The sequence below is a fragment of the Lissotriton helveticus genome, chromosome 6, assembly GCF_964261635.1.
Source record: "Lissotriton helveticus chromosome 6, aLisHel1.1, whole genome shotgun sequence".
Classification (NCBI taxonomy): Eukaryota; Metazoa; Chordata; class Amphibia; order Caudata; family Salamandridae; genus Lissotriton; species Lissotriton helveticus.
In genome coordinates, this window is record NC_136067.1 from 1,055,270,964 (window position 1) to 1,055,290,004 (window position 19,041).

Below are 19,041 nucleotides of genomic sequence, written 5' to 3' on the forward strand. Positions count from 1 at the left end.
GACACAAGCTTCCCTTCTAAAACTAACTTGCCCAAGACTCAGTTAGCGCTAAGAAAGCTGCCACTTATAAAAAGAAATGTCTTGCCAGATCCATTTATGCACGAAAAAAGGCTAAAATTGCTAGGTCCCAGTTTTTTAATAGTAGAAGATCGTTGGCCACTCATATGATAAAGGATGAAACTTCCAAATCCAATTCTTGCACTTTGGGTGGGGTAGTTGTCTCTGGTTTACATAGTCCTGTGGTAGATCTTTCTTTGGGAGCTTCTCCAGTTAAGAATGGAGAGAGACAACCTGAGGGTAGGTTGAGTGGAATTGAGAAAGATAGGGGGGGTGATGAAGAATTTCTTAAAATTGTTTGGGGTACATTAAAACAATTACTCACCCCCTTGGAACTTAGGCTTTCCCGTATAGAGAATAATTTACTTGAAATGGACAGGACCATAGTCACCTTGGCTAGCCTTAGCCTAAAAGAAATGGAAGCAAAGTTCCCACAGGGTAAGGATTCTATCCCACAGGCCCAGGCATTAGAACTCCTGCCTGTGTCCCCGCCTTCACCCAAACATCCACCCGAGCCCCCCTCAATACCCAAACCCATACCAAAGCCTCGTACCACTGCTGTTAACCATACTGTTACCACCTCAAGTTTCACAGCACCAAGCTCCCTTCCCCCCCAAAGTATAGCCCCCCCCAAACAAAAACAAAATCTACAAACTGTTCCTCAGCACGCTAAACGGCCAGTTCCAGTGAATAATCAACCCCGGCAGGCCAGTCGCCCAAACTTTCGTGTGGGGTTTATTGACCTGCCACCAGAAGCTGGGCCCTATGTTATTATATTAGCTGGAGTACCTGTATTGGGTCCGAATTCACAAGAAAACCATCACTCCCTGAAAAATAAAGTTATCCACTGGCTAAATGAAAATAAACAGCTCCCCAATCACCAAAGAAGTCGTGTACTAATGGTACGTAGAGTGCCCTGGGTAGGCCCCACTCACAAGTCTATTACTGGAGATTGTATAGTTGTATCTTTCGCAGACCCCCATACAGCACAGCACCTATGCGTATGGTCCTCACATGATGCCAACCCCTCAATTGTTGTCAGACCCCTTACCTTTTTTTACCCACCACGGCAGCCATCAGCGATAGAGGGATCTTGGTTAACAGTCCAGAACGCCAGATGGATAGGTCGCAGGGATGGTGGACAAAGCCAACATAACTGGTGGCAAGGCGCACCCACTTCCAATATGTTTGGCTGTTTGGAGGAGGTTGATTGACACGGGGAGATTGTTGACATAATGCCCATTGTGGAACCCTCTCCCCCACAGGTGATTGTCACATCTACCTCCTTGATAACGTGCACAGATCGCCTAACCTCTCCTAAAAACACTGGTCTAATTTTGGACTCTGTTGATATCTCCGCTAAGACCAGGACAGGGGAATTGGGCCTGTCGCAGACATCGTCTGCTAACTGTACAGATGATCCTATCAGAGTGGTCTCATGGAACATCGCAGGGCTGCGGGGACGCTTGGATAACGATGACTGGGTCAATTTTATTGACTCTTATGATATCATTGTTTTCCAGGAAACATGGTCAACAGTCCCCTTATTTAGAGTAGGCTATCTGAACTATAACAAACCCGCCACACAGGGTCCTAGGGGTAGGGCCTCTGGTGGCCTCATTGTGTGGATTAGAAATAACCTGGGATTCTGTGTTAAGGAAATTTTGGTAGAAAATGTCGACTTCCTATGTATCAGCCTGAGCAAAGCCAACACTAAGGACTTTCTTTTAATCGATGTCTACGCCCGTGGCTGTCAGGGTGGGAGGAAGCAAACTGTCCTGAATGATCTTGAAAATCTCCTGAAGAAATCCAAAGATGATCAGTTCGTCATAATAGCAGGCGACCTGATTACCTCTTTTGAGCCCATTCTTACCTTGGCAGAAGATGTGGGATCTGAAGAGGATACCGCCTGGAATATTCCCCCGCTAACTATTAGCAAGGGAGTGAGGGGTACTGAGGCAGCATTACACTGGCTGGGTTTCTGTCTGGAGTGGGGTCTTCGGGCAGTAAATGGGCGCATCCCATCTGACAGATCAGGGACCCAAACCTTTGACAATGGTCTGAGTACTAGTCGCATAGACTATATACTGGTCAATATTGAATCCTGGTCACACATGATAGATATGGTGGTAGAGGCTAGACCAGAGAGCGATCACAACCCTCTTTCCTTGGGACCCAATTGGAGACAATTAAACTCAAATTTACTCGCCTTGCTGGTTGCCTACTGCAAGAACAAAAAAAATCCCTTACCAAACGCATCACTCCTGCATTAAAAATCTATGAGGCCAAGGTTAATGCAGCAACCCTATACGGAGCAGACGTTTGGGGATACAAGGACTTGTCAGGTTTGGCCATTGCACAGAACAGGTTCCTACGGAACCTGGTAGGACTCCCGCAGTCCTCACCTATAAAACCTCTGCTATTAGATCTTGGATGCAGACCTATAGGTGAGTTGGCTCAGTTTCGCCTAGAGGCATTAAGGCGTCGGCTATGGACGACTCCAGAGCTTAGCCTTTTTTCTCGTGAGTTAGATGAGGTAAAATCACTGTGGGGTGCGAAAAAAATCCCTTGGCTCATGGAAGTCAAACACATCCTGTATAAGATGGGCCTGCCAGAGCTATGGTCAAACCCTGGGGGGCCCATTTTTCCATCAAAACCCGAGTTTAAGGCCCTCTTCTGGGCCTGGAAAAAATCCATACTTGTAACACAATCCTCGGACAAAAATCTAACTGTTTTTTTTTTAACACATAAGGTCACTCCGTCCCTTGAGCCCTATTGGGATTTGATCTGCAATGTGCTAGACCGTAAGCTGTACCATCAGTTTCATACTGGTACATTGCCTATCAACTCCTTTACTGCAAAGTGGGAGACGAAATCAGGCAACAAATGTTTTTGGTGTCCCGACCAGGTTGAAAGCATTGGTCATTTATTTTTCGGTTGTCCTGCCTATCGTTCCCCTCGAATCAAATGGTTGAAACCTTTATGTGCAATTTTGGATTGTGGGGGACATCGAGAAGCACTAATGAAACTACGCAATATCAGATCTGAAATGTTCGTGGTTTGTGTAGCTAAATTTCTGGGCTGGGCGTGGTTGATTCGTACAAAGAAACTGAACATACTTTTAAACTGATTGTTATGTCTATATGTATTTTTTGTACTATATTTTGTTGGCAAATTGTGGATTGCTAGTAGTATTTTTAATCATGTATTTCTTGTACTATGTTTTGTTAACAAATTGTGGATTTTTAGTGGTATTTTTAATCATGAATGGTTTGTATGTCGTCTTTTATGAATTTTTTATTCGAAATAAAGACCAAATGAACTGAGCATTTATGAAAACTGGTCCAAAGGTTTTAGCTTACATTCAGTTCCCCTGCAGGTGCATCCCATTCTTTATACGAAAAAAATGAGAGAAACTCCGTTTTAATATAGATTGCTACCTATTGAACTACCTGAATTTCAAAAAGTATATACAATCTACCCCTATTGAATGTACTACTAGACTAGACAAAAACACCACCATTTACGGTCAACTTGATTTGAAAAGAACTTTTGCAACAAATCCTCAATTATGCTTTCAGGCTTATCTAGAATATGTTCTTGTCTACATTAATGACATTCCTGATTATCTGATATTGTAGAGCTCCATGTTCAATATGTCACAGACGTTCAGCAATGCAGACGCAGCCCTTTGACCTCTCCCACCAAGCTCTCAAATCTTTGAATATGCTACACCAATATAACAGAAGTAATCCATCATTCACTCCACTGACTGTACATTTCCATAAACCCATTCAGACTCAGCCCATAGTAGAATCCTCTGACCTGCTTGGAATGTGGCCTCAGACTATTGAACAGCATTGCAGTGCCATACTAATGGCAGCTTGTGCGCTAGACACATGCCAGATAATATAAATTATCTACTGTGGTACAGCTGTACACATTACTGTACTATGATTCATTTCCATCACTTACTTATAAATTTTGTGATTATTTGTCTGGATGGTTTCAATTTTCTGTTTTAGAAAAACAAAAATGTAGTTGGTGAAAAACTTGAATTAATCTTGTGATTAAGTTATTTCAACATGGTCACCCAATGGGACTTTCGCCACAAAATCTGCAAACCTCTCATTAAATGCCTAGAACATCTACATTGACCTATCCACAACAACCGGACCATGCAGTTATATTCTCTCCATATAAAGCTGCAAATTCAATACACCACATGGACACAACTTATCCATACATGTATCATCTAAATCTGGACACCGACATCAGATATGCTAATTTGTTATTATTTGTCTCCTCCAACAGAAAACAAATATTGTTAGACACCACAGATGATGGGTAATTCATCCATGGATTATTGTACTCTTTATGCTTTTTATTTTGTTCTTTGAGTTTATTTTATAGTAAAATCAATACAACTTTATGAATTTAAAATATAAAATTCAGTTAGCCTGGGGGCTCCAAGTACTCTAGAACCCTTCTCATAATAACTGACGAAGTGGCAGTCTGCCAAACTGCAAACAAGATTGGGAGCAACAACACTGCCTTTGGGTGCGTTCAAATAAACCTGTGACTCAGCGACCTTCAAATTCACCTGTGTTGCTGTGGCCTGTAGTCCCTCAAGAAGCCCCTCCAGAAGTCCCGATCTTCAGACTTCAAGGCCTTCAGGTGTCCCTATGATTTTGAAGGCCTTAAAGTACACTTGTGGGCTTCAAATACCCAAGAACCTCTGAAACATCCTTTTCAAAATGACTGACAGAGTGGCAGTCTCCCTAATCTGAAACAAGGAAAGTTGACATAATACCACTTCCGATGCCTTCAAATATACCAATGACTGAGAGACATTCAAGGACACTTGCGGTTCTGAACCTTAATGTGAACAGATTATTTCAAAGGGAATTGAACTTTCTCCATTCTTCACAAGTTGAAATCTTCTACTGACAAACTAAACACATGGTCTGACAAGCTCTTCCAAATGAGAAAGGAACTGAAAGAAGGCATCCCATTTATAACGAACTTGAAAAAAGTGAAAAGAAAATACTCATTGACATACTTTCTACTAAAGCAGAATATGTGCAAGGTAAAATTAACAACTCACTGAACAACCCAAGAAGACTCTTTAAATAGGTGAAATCTAATTCCTTGGAGTCTGACATTATTCTTAAAGCCATAAGGCATCAGAACTGAAAAAACATCTTACATTTCTATTCCATCCAATCTCGCTAATCAAGAACTTCATACCCTCCCGAGGAAATACAGCTCTAACCACACATCACTTCACAGCAATCAATGGGTCCCTTTATCAACAATCTCCAACGACAAGCAAACAAGCACAATTGTGAATTAAAACCAACATTTTACTCTCATGATACTCTACTGTCTTATATTTGCAACACAAACTTTCATTTGTTCTTCAATCTATCTTTGGTGCCATTTAGTGAACAATTTTCCAAATGAGGGAGTTTGTCCTAACTCATTTAAAATTGGTTGGATATTTCAGTTCAAAAATCACTGCACGCAGATCCAAACTAAAGGTCAGATTTTGGGACAACTACCTAAACCTCTTTGTCTAGCAAAGGTTCTTAAAAAATGTGTTACTATTCACCAAAACAGACATATCAAAGATAACAATCTACTAGCTCACAATCATTCTGGCTTTAAGAGTGGGTGTAGCAGTGAAATCGCCAACCTCAAAATACTTGATGACATCCATACTATATTGGATGATTGCCCACCTGTCTGCTTAATCTTCTGGCCTTATTGGCCGCCTTGGGCACAATTGATAATTTCAGGATTTTGCAGATCCTGGATCCCTGCATGGGCACTGGGGATGTGGTCTTGAGATGGTACACTTGTTTTTTAACGATTCATTATCATGTTCATGAAAGCCTGCCTGTGTGACATGCAACGTCGCCTAAGCCTCAATTGTAGCTTTTTTACCTCAATCTGCTGAGAATGTTTACAGAGGAATCCAGATGGCCATTTAATAATATGCAAACGATAACCAGATCTACATGAAGATCATTTCTTCTCTTCACATTTTGCTACCCTTAAGAGTTGTTTGCAGAAGATACAAACCTGAATATCTACCAATCTCCTCATTGTAAACCCAGAGAAAAGTGGGTATCTCTTAATGAGATATCCATATGACTCTAAATTAATAACGTTTGGCTTGCTGAACTCGCTCATGAGGTGTGGAAGCAGGAAAGAAAGGCATTAACGAAACTCAGTTAACTGTTCAGTCAGTCAGTCAAAAGCTTTTATTCGATATGCAAGATATCTTATAAGCACACATACAATACAAACATTTTCAATTTTACAAAAAGCATCACTTAAAGAAGTCAGTATAAAAAGCACATTTAAAAGGGATAAAAGGACATGGATTGTCCGCTAATAAATTAACTAAACAGAATTAAATCGCTACTGACAATCTCTTGCAACGAATAAGCCAAAACTGTTTTAAAAATTTTGCAGTTCCACATACAATCAGGGGGATGTGTCCGTGGTTAGGATACGTAGAGCTGTTAAGTGGCTACGTGTGCCCATATTTCGGCAAAGGGGCTTCAACCAAGTACCCCTAGGCCTTGCATAATCCGGGCATTCAAACAAAACATGCGCAACGGACTCTATCTTACTCGGGCAACAGGCACAATTTGGGGACTTACGGGCCGTGGAGCTCCAGTTAGATACCAGAGCACCAAGAGGTAGAGAACCAACTCTAAATTTAAAATAAAGGGCACGATCAAGGGGAAGAGTAATTAAATCCAAATAGGGTTCAAATGCCACGATGTCTTTAACAAGTAAAAAGGCGGCAGTAGATTTGCAATGGTTCGAGTTTGTAATGAGTTGCTCCGCGACCCATTTCCAGAAAAGGGCCTTTACAACATCTTTCGGCGGAGCTGAACGCGATGACCAGTAGTCTCCCAAACCAATTTTCTCCATAAGGTTTTTGGTATCCCTTAGCCATCTTATCTTTGCCCAGCCCCCCAGGCTCATAATTTCCCTCAGGCCGTCAGCATAGGATTTTAACTCCTCGCCCCTCCAGATTCGAGTCCATAAAAGGAGAGGGCGAAGCAGAGCTTGATCCTTAATGCTTCTGCAGCCTGTGTCCAACAGCACAGGTACAGATGGGGTGCTCAGGGGGATGGCAATGATTGATTTCAGAAGCTTGGTCTCAGCTGTTACCAGAGTGTCCAATCGGGAGTGGCCCCACAATTCAGCCCCGTACAAGGCTGATGTCACTACCTTGGTCTTGTAAATTTCAATTACCGGGGTAAGCGATCTCCTCGGTGAGGCCCGGAACTCCCTCATAAGAGCTCCTCCTACTCTCTTATGGTTAAGGACCATTTTATCTATATGATTTGCCCAGGACATTCTATCCTTGATCCGAATTCCGAGATAATCGAATTCGGATACTTTCTCTAGGGCAACAGAGTTAAGCATAGGTGGGCGGCCCAATTTCCGTGGAGGGTTTAGGACTAAATATTTAGTTTTGTCCACGTTTATTATTAGCCCTTTTGCAGCACAAAACTCCTGGAAGCGCGTTAGGAGTTTCTGGAGGCCTTGGGGAGTCTTCGAGATCAAAAGCGTGTCATCCGCAAAAAGCAGGGTGGGGATCCGGACTCCTCCGAGACAGGGGGCGTCGGCTGGTTCTTGTTGGAGATATTCCACCACCCCATTTAGATAAAGTGAGAATATGGTGGGTGCCAAGACGCAGCCCTGTCTTACTCCCCTAGACACCGGTATTTTTTCAGTGACCTCTCCGTTTTTACCCCAACGAACCTGTGCATAGGTATTGGCATGGAGGCTAATGAGGAGGGACAAGACATAATGGGGTAATCCCAATCTGTAAAGTACCCTCCATAGATCTTCCCGGGGGACTAGGTCAAAGGCAGTCTTCAGGTCTATAAAGGCCAAGTAAAGACTACCCCTACCTAGATCCACCACCTTCCATCCCAAGAGTGCCAACCTAAACACCTGCTCTATTGTCCCCATTCCTGCCCGGAAGCCTGCCTGGAAGTCTGATAGGATTTTATTTTCCTCCACCCAATGGAGGATCCTTCCGAGTATAGCTTTACCAGCTATCTTTTGGGTGGAGTCTATCAAACTTATTGGGCGGTAGTTCCCCGGGGTTTCCCTACAGCCTTTTTTATAGATTGGGACCACCACTGCCCCTTTCCAAGATTCTGGTACTGCTCCTCCCATCATGATGTCATTGAGGAGAGCAGCTATCACCCTTCCCCATTCTACTGGATATGCCCTCATTAAGTCCCCCGGGAGACCATCTGGGCCCGCTGCCTTGCGGGGAGCTACCCACCCTATGACCCCCTCAATTTCTACAGGGGTGAAGAAATCATAGGACTGAGGTTCAATTACTAGTGAGAAGTTCACCCCCATGTTCAGGTCCCCGTCTGGAGGGAGGTATAACGCCCCAAAATGATTTACCCAATTTTGGGGCGGAATATTGCAGGGTCTCATAGTTTCAGCGGGTTTATTCCGTGAAGCTATAAGATTCCAGAAAGCCCTTGTGTCCCTACTTTTACTCGCTAAGAGCAGGTCTTCCCAGAACTTGTCTTCCCACTCCCTCCTAGCATTTTTAAGGGCTTTATTATAGGTCTTCCTTGCGTCCTGAATCTCACTGGGGGATTTAAACTTTACAGCCTCCACTAATTTTGACTTATAAGCCCTACATGATTGGGTATACCATCCATCAGCGGGCTTTATAGATCTTTTATTGCCCGGCTTACTAGAGTATGGGGTAAACACATTAGTCAACGCCTCTACCAGGGCGACAAACAGCCCACTCGCTCTGCCCACTCCTTCAAATGGGGACCCAAGGGTTGCCACTGCAAGGTTTAGGAGAGATGAAATTTCCCCTACCCTTGCCTCAGAGAGGACCAATTTCGCCCATTTTATTCTTCTCCCACAAGGGGAGACTTCAGACTCGTCGGGAGGTGCAGGTACCGGGGTAATATATCCCTTTTCTCTAGGGCGCCACCACTGGTCCATTTTTAGGGAAAGCGAGTTATGATCGCTTTCAGTCGCAGGGACCACCAGCATGTCCCTTACATGGGGCCATAGGTGTACGTCTATCAACAAATAATCGATCCTCGAGGTGTGCCCAGGTCTATTATAAGTGTGGGCCCCCACCCTGTCCGAATTTGTCCTCCCGTTTGCTGCCCGTAAGTTTAATTCGAGACACAGGGAATATAGCTGGAGCGCCACTTCTGACCACCTCCTGATCGGAGAAATTTCCAATACAGGAATCCCCCTCCTAGCATCCTCCTCATCTTGGTCAAGGGCTACGTCCGAGCCCAAGGGCTCGAAAGTACAATTCATATCTCCTGCAACCAATGTACGCATCTTGTGAGGAGTATTTTTTAGGATGGTCTCAAGAAGAGATATTACAGAAGACTTCCGTCCACCCTTGGTCCCACGAGCATAAACATTATAAATATTTAGGACCAGTCTCCCCCTTAGGTCTGTTAAGGTGATGTTTTGAATATCCGGGCAGCCTGTGGGAAACTCCTCTACTCTGCAATCTAGAGAGGCAGCAACCCAGATAAGGAGGCCACCCAAGGGACGCCCTCTCCCTGTTTCCGAGGTTTGAGCGGGGACAGAATGAGAAGAGAATCCCACCCTATGGGCCGGGGCCATACTCCATGTCTCTTGAAAAATACACACAGAGTGCTCATCAACCCAAGCAGCAAAATCCGGTTGGGCCAACTTTCTTGCAATCCCTGCGACATTCCAGCTGAAAACCTTAAAAGCCAGGTCCGTCACAGCTGGAATGTCTCTGGGTGCAAGAGTATTCTCGTCTATGGGCCTCGCCAAGGATATCTTAGGGGAGCAGGGGCCATGGATGCTAGCTTTAGTGGCTAGCGTCCCGCTAGTCAAAAGGATTTGGGAGGGCAATTCTCCTATTGGGTACGCTCTACTCCCAAGTTCCAGTCAGTTCGAACTTGGCGCCCACACGTGATTAGCCCTCGTGCCTCCTGTTTTCCCTGCCCAGGAAACCTCCCCAATGTGTCCCAGCCCAGGGGAGATTTGGCTTTCTCCAGTTAGTTTAACAACTTGCCTAGGGTAAAAATAAGATAAGTCTACCACTTTAACCCCTGGAGCCCCCATGTTTTTAATAGGAGTACAAATGGAGGGCACTACTCTAGGGTCTTGAAAATTTATAATTATACAGTCCCCTTCCTGAGTTTTTCTCCCCTGCCCTACCCACCCAACTCTACGAACGCTTAAAATAATCCCATCTACATCCAAGGGAATAGGCTTATTTGCCTTCAGCCAGTGGATACACTTGTTCTTGAGTGATTGGTGATTTTCCATCTGGCCTTCCTTTAGAGGGGGGACATTTACCATCACTGCAACAAAAGGTTGACAGTCTGGCGGGAGGTTTACAGGCGGGATCCGACGCACAGGATTTCTGGGGACCAATGGAGTGGGAGCCGGGACTGTAGACTTGACCATAGATCTGGGGGTTTTCCCTATCACTGGGCCTTGAGTTTTATTACATGTACCAGCCGCTTGTGGATCTTCCACTTTGCCTCTGGTTGTCAGTGGCTGCTTTTGTGGGATAGGGTTGGGTTTATTTGCGACATGCACTGAGCATGCTGGAGAGTCCTTACGGTTTAGCCCTACTTTGGGAGGAGGAGAAGTTTTAGAGGATGAAGTTATTATATTATTAGGGTCAACCTTCTTTGAACAGTTTGGGGGCTTAGGGTCTATCTGAGGAAGTGGTTCCTTCCCCTTTGCACCAATGTCCCGGTTTTCACCCACTCTAACTATTTGCTTAATTGTAGTTTTGAGTGAGTGGAATCCATCAAGGGTTGATTGCTCTAATTTGTCAATCCTCACCCCGAGGCCCTTAACCTGGGCTAAAAGAGGCCTCAGGAGACTATTTACCTTCTCTAGGATATTTTCAAGCGTTACAGGGTCAGCAAGGGCAGGAACGTTAGTAATATTGTCATCTGTGCAAGTCCCCGTAGGGGAGTCCACAGCAAGCCCTTCTATGCCGCCCTCACTCTCTAACAGCCCGGCCTTTGTGATTCTCATACCTTGTCCAGTATGCCTTCTTACTCTTTGATAAAGTGCGGCCTGCCTAACAAGCCTACCCTTTTTACGTTTTCTTGCCTTTTTACTTTTAAGTCTATTGTCCTGCCTAGTTTCGGGAGATTGGATGTTGACAGACGCACCTTCTGGGACCCCGTCTGATGTGACTAGTGTGGGGGTAGGAGATTTTGGTGAAGGAGGGACACTAATAGCATCACTAAGGGATTTAAATATTACAGTTGGATACAGGGAACTAAGGTCACCATCTTCTACAGAAACAGAGGGGATGGACGTAGCCAGATTTTCCAACCTAGCTATATTTTGCCCTATTTCCACCAACTGGGGCGTGTCTATAGTAACACCTGGAGCACCGGGTAGGGGAACAGAGTGAGCCTTCTCACTAGTCGGTGTGAGCGACTGGGCAGCAACCCCCAATGATGATCGTCTTGAGGGGAGGTAGATCTCAGATAGGCGCCGCTCGGACATCGCTATCTCCTTTTCTATCACCGCTGCTACCCTGGTAATGAAGCGGTCCATTGTTCCAATCACAGGGCTCCCAGCAGTGGACCCTCTCTCGCCTTCACTCCTAATGAGTTTGCCAGAGCGGGTAGACATGGTTTGAGGATCGCTACAGGGCCTCACCCAGGCCGTGTGGTGCACCGCCTTTGAGGGGCAAGGGACGTGGCCCAGCCCGGCCTCCCTCGGCCCCGGACGGCCACAGACGGTCCCGCCCTTGTCCCGGGCTTCTCCCGGCGCGCTCCCGCACGCTCCCGCGTAGCGGCTACTACGCAGGCCAAAGTACACAGGACCTGTTTGTTGGCTGGCTGATAGGCAGGGGGGCGTGGCCAGCGGGGAGAGCAGCCCAGGTGTTACTGATTGGGCGCGCAGGGGCTCCTGGATACTGGAGTCCCTGCTTGGCACTCGCAACCCCGCTGGTCCCAACGCCTCTCTCGCGCTCCTCCCAGCAGTCCTCAGCAGCCTGTGCCCAACCGCCTCCTCTGCCACAAGCGCGCTGCGGGACCCGCGGAGCGGGTCCGGCGAGTTGTTCACGGAAGCCGCCTCCCCCAGCAGACACACCAAAGCAGGGTGCACGACGTGGATCCTGACAGGAAAACAGCAAGTAGCAAGGGTCCCCTTAATTGGTTAACTGTTCAAGAAATACAACCTACACATTTTATTTACTCAGTAAAACAAACTTAACATGTAATTTGCCTGCCAAGATTTCTCACCTACAAGTATCTGGTATCCTGTTTCTTTTTATTTTTGGCTCTTGCTTCACACTATTCTAGTGTGCACGCAGAGCCCTAGGGTGGTCCTTTGACATGCATGTGGTCCTGGACCTGTCCTGTGACCTGGAGGATTGCACCAATCATATCCTCGTTTATTGGCACACTTCTGACCCTGTTGTCGGTTTAGCTTGCAGTATGGTATTGCCAGCATTTAGTGTTTATTTAATCCACAGCTGTGACTTTAAACGTTTTACCAGTGACCCTGAAGTGGAGGCCTATCATCAGCCGCTCCTCCACTATGGTGTAGGAGTGTCGCCCCCCCCCCCCCCCCCCCCCGCCAGCTGCCTTTAAACAGGAGGAACGTAAAAATAAAATGATGATAAACACGTTTAAATGTTGTTTTGTTTTTTTATTTCCTGGCAAGGAGTGATAAGTGCACTGTGGTCTGTGCGCATGCTAGTTGGGCCGGCTGTCTCAGGCCAGCCAAACTGGCATGGGCACTGAAGCTGTCTCCAACCCGAACTGCGTTGCTGGGTTGGCGACAGCAGGCACAGGCTCCCAGTCTCACTGGGAGCAAAAATGCAATGTGTTCAGGCCAATCCTCACGCAGCCCTGACGCTGCATCTAGCAGTATGAGAGCAGCTTCAGGATAGGCCTCTTTGAAGTCTGGGAGCCTGTGCCTGCAGGGGAGAGGAGCAGAAGAGAGTGACGGGGCTTGCTGCCGTTCAGTTATTTTTGTTAAAAAAAAAATTATTTTGTTATTTGTCGTCTGTTGTCCCCTGACCCCTCCCCCGCCAACACCAGCGCTACTGGGCTCTACTGTTCCACTTGTACATAGTTCACTTCTATGAGCTAACCCAAATCCTAGCACTAATAAACCAAATGTATGTTCTTCATGTTTGTGTATGTGACCTGTGTAGTGCGTGCGGAATGGTTGAGGGAGCCAGAGTAATGGAGACATATGGGTTCTATTTTGGAAGTCCCAGTCTTGTTCCTGTGCACAAGATGGTGGTGAGGTATTTTCCCAAGTAGCAGAAGCGTATTGCTGACTTTCCTGAAAATGGAAGGAGGAGACCTAGACACTGAGGTTGAGACAGAGGAGACAAGGCTCCTTTAGAAATTAAATTAGGCCTTTATCTAAGAGGACCTGCTGATTAGTAGATGGAAAGGTGGGCCTGTGGTCTCTGTTGTTAAGGCGAAGGAGACCCCATTAGTTGAAGCCAGTCTTTTGTCTCTTACCTAATTAATGCTCAGGGTGGCTATTAATACCTGGGCAAAGAAAGCTCACAACTCTTTGTGTCTCTGATATGGATGCTTCAAGTTGGGAACTACCCTGTGATGAGGAGCATTACTCTACACAAAGGCTGTGTCTGGAAGTTCAGGCTGGACTGTTCCCATTGGGGAAGGGTCAAGACTCATTTGCATATGGGTGGGTTCAAACTGAGGTGGAATGAAGTGCAAAATAATGATGGACTGTGATGCAGCCCCGATTAATTATGAGTGGCTGAGATTGATTTAAGCGTTCCATTCATCACTTTAAGCATAACTTAGTGTGTCACCCTATACCTGGCTGATAAGCCCTAACCAGGGTGAAACCAGCCCTAGGTTGCTTGTTTTCTGATTCCGGGAGGACCTGGTCTGGCATTTCAGGTTGGACTGTTCCTATTGCATATGTTTGGGTCCAAATGGAGGTGGGATAGTGTGCAAAATAACGATGGACTGGGATGCGGTTCCATGTAATTACCATTGGCTGAGATTGATTTAAGCATTTCATCCCTCAGTTTTTTGTATGCTTTAGTGTGTCAGAAAAGCAGCCTGGAAAAGAAACCTAAAAGAAGGATCACCACTACCCGGTTCAGAAAGTGCTAGAGTGAATATCCACTTCTTCTGTCTATTTTGACTTTATAATAGTGGGAGTCACTGACCGACTTTTTGTTCCAGTTCCAAGCTCTCTTTGAGCAAGGAAGGGAGTGACCTGCAGAGTACTCAGAAGACTGCTGTGCAACGAGAGCCTGACTGCCATATTTCGAGAGTTGATGGGTACATCACCTGAAGTCTTGCCTGCAAGGAAGAAGCAGTTTCTCTGACCTGAAGCACTCAAAACTAACCTGCCTTCTGAGATAGGTAAAAAGCCTACAAATCACTCAGTAGGTGTTTCTCTCAAGAGAGAAAAAGAAGCAGCTTGACCCCAGGGATGAGTGGGTCTGCCAGAACAGGTAGACTGAGGAGAGTAATATGCAGACCCTGAAGAGCTTAGGCGCATTTTCTCCGTACAAATGGATTCATGTAGGAACCTCAACTTAAATTGTGCCTACCACATCGAAGATTTGTGAACATGACCAAGCCCACAGTGCCACTTCATCAAACAACTGTGCCTGAATTAACTGTGCTGCAGCATTGAAGAACTGTGTCAGAGCAGACTGTGCCACCGCATTGAAGAACTGTGCTCAAGAGGATTGATGCCCTGCATCAAAGAACTATGTCCTAGTGTACTGTGCCACTTAATCAAGAAACAATGCCCGAGGTAGATTACAGTGCATAACACACTCATTAGAGGCTCCTCCATTAAGGCGGAGGAGCATCGCCCCACTGCTTTAAAGTAGTACAATGGAAAAAATAAAATGTTAATAACTGAAGTTATTATCATTTTATTTTTAGTATTCCAGTTGCCGTCAGGTTAGGGCTGGCATGGTTGGGCTGCCCGCGTGACAGGGAGGAGGAGTGGCTGATGCTGCAACTAAAGTGCGCATACAGTTTGGCCGGCTGTCTCAGGTCAGCCAAACAGTCATGCACACTGTGCAGGTTCTCCATCCAGGCTGTGGATAACATGCCCAAGTTTCCACTCCCCCTCTTAGCGCCCGTTTCACGGCGCTGAGACCAATCACAACGCTGCTATCAGCAGCGTTGAGATTGGCTATGGGAGTCTGGAAGTCTGTGGACTTCCTGTTCCTGCTTCCTGTGAGGAGAGGCAGCAGCTTACGACAGCGACCAGCAGGTAAGTTTTATTTTTTATTTATTTATTTACCCCTCCCCACCTTCCCCCGCCACTGTCCCATACCAGCCACCACCGCACACGCTGCGCCGAAGGCAGACAATGTTACTGAACTGTAACCTAGAGGGCCCAAACAACATATAGACCCAAAACATCACAGCTGAGGACCAGTTGTGCTTGCTTGCCCCATTGTCCCCTGAATTGTGTGTGACAAATGTGCAGTCTGAGGGGCACTTAGGATCACAAATCTCATGCACCATGTCACATTTGTAAAAGTATCTCAAATAATTGTCTTTCACTTTATGTATCATTGATTATACTAACTCAGGCTTCCCCAACATGTAGCTCATGAGCTACTAATATCTCCCCAGCTACCTATAAGTAGCTATCCTGTGTGCAGCCCTGTCTACAAAATTAGAATATTTTGGTTTTAGTTAAATTAAGATATGTAAAACAATATTGAAGGCGAAAATGTGTATATTTTTAGAATTTAGAAGCTGATGTTTGGTGGCAAATGGCTGATTTTTCAAATATATTTAAAGTAGGGATTTCAGTGATAAATTATGAGACGTCAGGGAGACTTTACAAATGTTATTATGTTTTTGCTGGGGGCATTGCATCTATGGCCGTTTGTATTACACACAAAGAGACATTCCACATTGGCAAAACATTTTAACATTACTGCTGGCAACCCTGCCTGATGAACTGAGGTGATGGCTGCCAGTAATCTTGGAAATGGTGGCCACTAATGTCATCTTGTCTGATATTGTCACTATCACAACACTAATATTAGTAGCTCAGGATGATTTTCATTGATCATAAGTAGCTCTTATTATAGAAAAGGTTGGAGACCCCGTATTAATAACTTCACTAGTTCTAAATGCACGACAACGTTAAAATAGCGTACAGTATTTAATGTTAAATGATTAAATGTTTATAAATGTATGGGTGATGCTTTAAAAATAGACTAACTTGACTCAAACGTACTTTTTATTGCTCAGAGATGAATTGAAATATGTGTGTGTGTATGGTTATGAAATAAACACATGTTGTACTCATAAAGTTATATTCTTATATGTAGCAAAGACTGCATCTCAGCCTTGCCTGTAAAATAAGCTAATCCCTTCAACAAGAGGGATGTTACAAAGGTGTGACATCACTGAATGTGACATTGACGTTGCTAAGTGAGGGGGCAACCTGATTAGCAAAAAGATTTACTTTACTTAAAATATATTAAGCCATTCACAGTAAATATGTACATAAACATACAACGAATTGGAAAATGTATGCTAATTTTCAACATTGTATTTTGTTTACTTCACTGAACCTTTCTTTGCATGCACGCTACTCACCTTATGTGAATCTTGCAGCAACATTTCTCTCTTTAATAAGATTGTATTTTTCAGGTGAAAATGCAATGTCAGGGTTGTAACTAAGCAACAGGTAATTTCTAGGCATCAGATGCCTGCGGTACACCTGGCACGCCCCCGTTGAACGGAACTAACAAGAACGCGAATTGAGCTCTCCCGTGTCCTTTTCATTGCACATGCCTCCAGACCGAGGAATCAGCTGGACAAGCTCAACAACACCACCCCCGTCACTGAAGGTGCACACGGAAGAACGGAGAGAGGGGGCTTCAGTCAACCAATCAGCGCTTCGCTTAGAACGTGTCCTGCTTAGACAGCGCTGCACAGTAAAGACTACAGTGGAAGTACAACATTTTCCAGTCAGCACTCGGGATTTCGTCAAATTTGTAGCCATCTTGCAATGGAAGCACTACTGATTTCTCGTAAGCAGATTAAAACGTACTGAAAATAAATCACAGCCTTTAGGTAAAAACGGGAACTCTCTGGAATGTATCACTTTAATTTATGCTTACTGGTTTAAATAAAATTTGAAAAAAGCCAACACAGTTCCATTGCGACCTATTCACGAACTGGAGGCGAAGAGCTAATATCACACAGAGTAACGAGGGTCGGTGTGTTATTGTTATTTTTTTTTAAATAACTGCTACAAAGCAATACGCATAAATGCCAACATTTCAGAACAGGAATTTGGAATATTTGGGAAAAAACGAAGCAGAGGCAATTTCGGGAGTCCTTCGCCTGAATCGGGTCTGGTGGCTGGCATGTATGAATATGTTAGTAAATCTGCTCTGGTTTACTTGTCGCCAACAGTGACAGCTTATGAGTGACATTTCTAGTATGATTTCATTGTGTGCATGAGTGACATTCTGCTGCCAAATTGTGACACTTCGAGTGACACTTTCTCATGAGCAAGTCAAATCAATGGCCCGTATTTGGGTGCCTCTCTGTGCGTTTTCGGTGTTTGCATCCATAAGTATCACATAATCACTCCCATTCTCCCCTTAACCCCTTCCATGCTGCCGTCGGCCATTGGCCGACGGCAGCACTACCTGCCCAGTGCTGCCGTCGGCCAATGGCCGACGCGGCCAGCCCGTTTTGCGGAAGTGCCGCACTTCCGCAAAATCGGCGGTGCATGAAACGGGTTAATACCATTTTGGGCAAAAACAACAATCCACTCATTGTTATTATCTAAGCAGAAAAGGTCACTTTATTAAGACAGGTAAACAGTATAATTTTTTTCCATAAGAACAAACATTGCTATATCAAGAAAAATCCCAGTTTGCAATTCAAGACCCCCAAAAAGTATATTATCATAATAAAACCAACAATTTCAAACAAAACTTTAGAAATACCCCCATGTGCTATACAAAATCAACATTCCTTCCTCCTCATTTGTTTCATTGACCTTTTCCTCCCTCCCTCCCCAACGCAGATGGATGGATAAGCCCGCTCGAGACTATCCAAACCCCCCCAAAAACCGCCACCCAGGAAAACTAAAGAGTTTTCCTGGCCCCACCCCAAGGTTTGTTGCAGCAGAAAATCATAAAACATTTTTATTGCACCAAAGGTTTTCGTTCAAAAAATATGCCAACAGATCTCTCATTTCCAAAAGATAACATGCTTGACCCATCTGAGATAAGTGAACCCCATTCTCTCTGAGAATTTAACCCCATCTAGTACAAAAGTCTTACCACTTTTTTTAGAGACCATAGTATTACTGAGTAAACTGTTTATTATTCAATATACTAAGCCTAGGGTAGGTTCCAAAAGCGATTCCAATGCTAGAGACAAATGGTATTCTCCTAAATGTCGTATTGCTAAGGGGGAGCTTATTGCTGCGGTAAAGAGTAGGGACCAGGTCGCTATTAGTTCTGCAAGGAAATCCTACAAAAAAATAGTTGCTGAGGCAAAAGAGGCTTATGATTATCACTTCTGGTGTGACCTAACCGAAGCTAGTAGCATGAAGGATTCTAAAGGGTTCTGGGATCTCTTAAGAGCAAGGAACAAGCCCATTGATCAGCAAATAACCTGTAATATCTCGGGTGACGTTTGGTTTGCCCATTTTTTCAAGCTTTATTCTGCTGCACTGGACCTGTCTCCTCCATGTCCGGGATCTTTGTCCATTACAACTGCTAATTCTCTTGCTATAGACCACCCTTTCACTAGTCAGGAAGTTGAAAGGGCTATCAGGGGCATTGTCCCCAATAAGGCTCCAGGTCATGACGGGATCCCAGGGGACCTACTGAAATCCTACCCAGCAGTATGGAGCAGACTAATTGCTTCACTTTTAAATGAGGCTCTGCTAGGAGAATCTTTTCCTGACTCTTGG

At 44.9% G+C, this 19,041-nt stretch overlaps 1 protein-coding gene across 6 annotated transcripts in view; it reads right to left on the minus strand.

Moving 5' to 3' along the window:
- The window catches only part of LOC144763258 (zinc finger protein 773-like), a 137,773-nt gene extending 120,778 nt beyond the window's left edge, over nucleotides 1-16,995 (minus strand). For 5 of the 6 annotated variants that reach the window (XM_078648705.1, XM_078648703.1, XM_078648702.1 and 2 more), the window contains exon 1: nucleotides 16,698-16,946. In XM_078648705.1, the coding sequence (XP_078504831.1) occupies nucleotides 16,698-16,721 (24 nt within the window). In that variant the 5' untranslated portion in view covers nucleotides 16,722-16,946. Of the gene's footprint in view, nucleotides 1-16,697 lie in introns of all 6 variants that reach the window. The other variant, XM_078648701.1, reaches the window with a different exon arrangement.
- Between the last annotated feature and the right edge of the window lie 2,046 nt (nucleotides 16,996-19,041).